The 5,420-nt window shown below is 43.1% G+C and overlaps 1 protein-coding gene across 3 annotated transcripts in view; it reads left to right on the forward strand.

The window, feature by feature from the left end:
• Window positions 1-1,545: 1,545 nt before the first annotated feature.
• LOC107684394 (ski-like protein) overlaps window positions 1,546-5,420 on the forward strand; it is a 10,188-nt gene continuing 6,313 nt past the window's right edge. The window contains exons 1-4 of one of the 3 annotated variants that reach the window (XM_016480652.1): window positions 1,546-1,617; window positions 1,730-1,834; window positions 3,658-3,743; window positions 4,002-4,147. In XM_016480652.1, coding sequence (XP_016336138.1) covers window positions 1,600-1,617; window positions 1,730-1,834; window positions 3,658-3,743; window positions 4,002-4,147 — 355 coding nt within the window. In that variant the 5' untranslated portion in view covers window positions 1,546-1,599. Of the gene's footprint in view, window positions 1,618-1,645; window positions 1,835-3,657; window positions 3,744-4,001; window positions 4,148-5,420 lie in introns of those variants that run through there. The other 2 variants (XM_016480651.1, XM_016480653.1) reach the window with 2 other exon arrangements.

Below are 5,420 nucleotides of genomic sequence, written 5' to 3' on the forward strand. Positions count from 1 at the left end.
ACACAGTATATATATATATATGTATATATATGTATATGTGTGTATATATACTCTGCATAATATGATCATTTTTAGTATGCACAGCATCCCCACATGACCTAATATGAAATGTGCTGTGTCTAACGGTATCCCACAATGCAATGCACTTGATTTGACCTTCTATTTCTAGTATGATGAATGAATGAATTAGAAGTATTATCTTAACATCTTTTGCATGACTCATTTGATTGGACTGCCAAGACATTTTTTTGCACAATTTGCATAATGGATTAGAAATGCAAAAATATCCATATTTGTTTCCTGAGATAAATATGGTTATGGACTCCACTCCAGTTGATTAATTAAACATGATTAATCCTTGTGTCCTTCTCTGTTGCGTTGCAATAATAAAATCACTCAAAAAAACGGTGTGTATACTATTCTTATACAGTGTGTACTGCGCAGTGTGTTCCAAACATAGCATATTGAACCAGTTTTAAACATTAGAATTGCATACTTGGCTCTCGAGGGACAAGAACTCATGTCGCAGACTGTAAACATAAAGGAGATAGATTGGAGACTGTGTGATTGCATGTGTCACGGCTGAGGAGGGAGTGTTGGCTGGGCCGTGAAGTGTGGAGAGATGGGCCAACAGACATAGTGTGTGTGCTTGTCAAGGTTAGACGGGCTCACCACTGCAGTGTGCTCATTGTTCCTGCCCCCCTCGGCAGGCGCCCACCCCTCCCTCATGCTGCAGTCCTCCTCTTCCCTCAAGAAAAACAGCCCTATCTCCTACACGCACATTTTCTTGCGTTTAGCGCAAATGTGTGGGGTTGCCATGTCACCCCACCACCGTACAGCTGCTTTATGTTGTGCGACGACAGGAGATCCCGTAGTCTGCAGGAAGTTGTAATTTACTCCAGATAAAACTGTTTCTACCTCCTCTGGCACTCACCCAGTCACTACTGTTAGTGTCTATGTGATGGAGGGACGAGGATGTGCGTTGCGCTTTCTGGTTTGCTCTGCCAAATAGAGGATGTTACGGATTGTAAATATTAGAAATGCACATATCACACACAGTCTTAAGAAGTGAGCGGTTGTTATGTCGGATGAATGTACGTTCTCTATCCCTCTGTGTCAGCTATATTAAGCTCTGTCTGAGTCTGATTACCATCAGCACGGAGGTTGTGCGACGACATTGCCATTCATCCTTAAGGCTACAGGAAACAGGAGATCCCGTAGTCTGCAGGAAGTTGTAATTTACTCCAGATAAAACTGTTTCTACCTCCTCTGGCACTCACCCAGTCACTACTGTTAGTGTCTATGTGATGGAGGGACGAGGATGTGCGTTGCGCTTTCTGGTTTGCTCTGCCAAATAGAGGATGTTACGGATTGTAAATATTAGAAATGCACATATCACACACAGTCTTAAGAAGTGAGCGGTTGTTATGTCGGATGAATGTACGTTCTCTATCCCTCTGTGTCAGCTATATTAAGCTCTGTCTGAGTCTGATTACCATCAGCACGGAGCTTGGCCTGGATTCATGGTGTGTGACTCGCGCACACACATATGTACAAGCCTTGCAGCGTGTTTGTCGAACACGTTGAGCCGAGGAGGTGATGGACAGATTGAATGTGGTGATTTGTGCACAAGCTCTGTGAAATCAGATGTATTACATGTCTGAGCACTTGCAGCTAAGTGTTAACACTCTTATGCTCATAAAGCATGTGTTTGTGTGTTTTCTCGCAGAAGGTGGTGGATGACGACAGTCACGGGAGGAAGTCCAGTCCTGCACCCTGCCCACCTAACAGCAAGCTGTCTGATAGCGTCCTGGAGAAAAAGGTACCATCTAAGGTACTGCATCATTTTACAACAGAGTCCATTTAATGCAAGTCAGGCTACTCGACGGGGATCTTGGCATCGCTCCCGGGCAGCTATTTTCTATCTAAGCAATAGACCTGCAAGTACATGATCATATGTGCTTGAATGGGGACAGTCTAAAATCTGCAAAACTGCTTAGTGTCTAATAACAGTTCAATCACTAATAAGAAATGTTATTTCTTAAATTAAGCTTCTTTAGCTGAAATTAGGCTAATAAGGCAGTGTACAGTGGGACTTCCTTTCCTACAGCCACCATTTTGAGCATTGCCATTTTTCCAAATGAATTGCTCCTCAAGTGGCCCGTCTCCTGCTTGTCTCTGTTTACACACAGGCACAGAATGGCCTCCCCGTTTATCCACACACACCCTCTTCCTCGTAGAGTCAGAAGCAGGAAACAGCTTCTCTCTATCTCACTCACTCATACTCTTCGCAGGCCTCAAAACTGACCTCCCCCTTCTCACCCACCCCTAGACAACTCCCACATTCACACCCCTTCCTCTCATTTTCTCTTTCAATCACTCATTCATTCAGAAATATTTAATTTCACATACACCAGAGCCCCAACAGCCATCCGGGTGTCATCCTGTGTCCTTCCTCTTTTCATTTCGAGTGGCGATTTTGGGTTGACCTAATCACAATTGGGCAGGGTCAGGTGAAACAGGGTCCAAACTGTTTCATGCAAACCACTTTCAGTGGAGGGCATTGTTTATTATTAACACACTGCAGTTCAAAAGTTTGAGTTCGGTAATTTAAGGTAAAGTTAGTATAAAATTTGTCTCGTATGCTCACCAAGGCTGCATTTATTTGATCAAATACAGTAAAAACAGTAGTACTGTGAAAATATTACAATTTAAAATAATATATTTTTAAATGTGATTTATTTCTCTGATGGAAATAAAAGCTTAATTTTCAGCCATTTTTCCATTACTCCAGTCTTCAGTGTCACATCTCACATGATCCTTCAGAAATCATTCTAATATGCTGATTTGGTGCTCAAAATCATTTTTTCTTATTATCAATGTTGAAAACAGTTATTTTGCTTAATATTTGTGTGGAAACTTTATAACTTTTTGTTATAAAATTTTTAAATTATTTTTAATTACATTTTATTTTAATTATCATTTTTAAGGGTAGTGTATTTTTCAGGTGATTCGTTTGAAATGGGATGACGTTAAATGCAGGTGTACGTGAAGTCCAAAATATTTGACTTTTGACTGCATTGTGCTTGTAGTGTAAATATTAATTCACTTGTCACGCAATCAGAGGCCGTCCTCTCAAAATCCCTTCACATGAGACACATCTGAAACACATCTTTAAAACAGAGCCACACTCTCCCCCAGTATACCTCACCCAGCCTGTATATCAACAATCAAACAGCCAGAAACCCAACCGGGCTGTTTCACTTAATGCTGTTTTTCTCTTATCCTCTTCATTAATGCTCTTCCTGTCAGCCTGTGCTCTGTGGCCACTGATGGATTAGTTCTTCTCATGCATACATGATATTACAGCAGGATGTTTGTACTGCTCTCTTTGTTTACTCTGCTTCAGGCATCCTCACTCCCCTCACCAAGTTTCCCTCTGTGTGTTTGTACATTTGTGTGTAATTATTGGTGTTCGTCTGCTCCTGCTCGAATGCGCTTGATAATCTGTGTAATGAGACTTTAAAGAACTTCTGTATTATTCATGTACAAATATGTGTAGACATGTATTTTAATGCAGCTCAAACAGTCCATTTCATATTCAAACGGTCCTAAAGTGCTTCATTAATATTGATACACACTTGTTTGTGTGTACAGGGCAACTTGCAGTCTTCACTGGTGTTCAGTCGACTGTTTCCTGACATCAAAGAGGAACCAGGACATGGGCCCATCATCCACCCAAGGTACGGCCCTTTTTTCCCATCATTCCTTTGTTCCAGGATCACGCAAGTGCATGTCATAAAATGGGCAAAATTCCATAGATGTCCTATAGACCATATCTAGGGTTTCTGGGGAAACCTGGGTCTCTTTGGTTTGGACCTGCAAGTGTTGACCCTAAAAACCGTGAAAAGCTCTCTGAGAGCCACAATTCTCCTGATGTTGGAGTTTTTAGTTTCAGCGTTGTATGTGCACCAGCCTGAGGGTGTTTGTTATGTTTGCAGTTACTGCCTGTACACGTACGATAAGATGGTGGCCCCTAACGTGTCCCTGCGGAAGGAGGGGGAGGTGAGCCATGAGGTTCTGGGGGCCCTGCTCAAGCAACACTACAGCAGGAGAACACTGACCCACGACAGCCAGCCCACCACAGGTCAGTACCCCTGCACTATTTAGTTATCCTTGTAAATGAATGCACATGCATGCACAAGAATTATGTGCTGTTAAAGGTCAGAAGTTTATGGGCATGTACGTGGTTGACTCACTTAAAGGTTGAGGAGCTGCTGAGAGTGTCTTGCTAATGATTAATACAACTCACATTTTATAGTTGCCAGTGAAGAGAGAGAGAATGAAAAGAGGCAGCTGAGTGTCAGATCACTCTAGAGTGCTGGGGAAGGGGTCTCCAGTCTCCACCGCAGCACGCCACATTTCCTTCTGTCCTCCTTCTGCCTGTCTCTCGCTCTTTTTCCTTTTTTCTCTGTGCCTTACTCATCCTTTTTTCACTTTTTGATCCTCTTTCAACCCCCTCTGGCCCACTGCTCACCTCACTTTCTTTCTCTATTTTTCTTCTTCTCCCTATCTTTTTCTGTCATCTCCCTTCAGTGTACCTGTTCTCCATCCTGGCTCCTCCGTCTCTCATCATTCTTTCTTCAGTTTACCCGTTCTCCATCCTGGCTGCCCTTTAGTCTTTTTTTCTTAATCTGTACCACTTTTGTTCATGTACCTCTTTTGTATCCAGGTGCCCTATGTCTCTCTTCCTTCTTCAATCTGTCTCTGGTTCTCAGTATACTCGTTCTCCATGTTGGCCTCCCCCCTCTTTTTATTCTCAATTTGTCTCTCTTTTTTTATATACACTCAGTCTCCATCCTGACTCCCCTGTCTCTCGTCTCTTTCTCTTCCATGTGCCCGTTCTCCATCCTGGCTCCCTCGTGCCCCTTCCGTCTCTCGTTCTCCTTCTCTGACTCATTCTTCTGAGTGTGACAGACAGGTCTTAGTCACAGTAGAGGCTATCAGCAGAGCGAGGCTGTTATTCGGCTCTGCAGTGCCAGACCTGCAGCCTGCCTGTCTTACATTTAAATGAGCTGTATCTCTCTTACTCCCTCTCTCTCAGTCCCTTTGGACTCCCGTATTCCTCATCTAAACGCGCATGCTAGACTGCTGCTGTTTGCCTGGTGCAGGTGATTTGTATGTAGAGCATGCATAGCACCTTAGCAGCGTTAAAAAATTATTTTAGATAGAGAAATTCTCTGCATGCCTCACATTTCTGTGTGATACTTCCAGCGCTTCCCCTCTACACTGACCTTCAAAGAGAGACACACCCACAAAGAATTAGTCACACAGACTTTCAGCACATGACAGATAAGGTGTGTGTGTGATCGCACGAGTGTGGTTAACTCTTTCTTCTCTTTACCTCAGATCTTCCCGCA

Source organism: Sinocyclocheilus anshuiensis, unplaced genomic scaffold (genome assembly GCF_001515605.1).
Source record: "Sinocyclocheilus anshuiensis isolate Anshui unplaced genomic scaffold, SAMN03320099.WGS_v1.1 scaffold301, whole genome shotgun sequence".
NCBI classification, from domain to species: Eukaryota; Metazoa; Chordata; class Actinopteri; order Cypriniformes; family Cyprinidae; genus Sinocyclocheilus; species Sinocyclocheilus anshuiensis.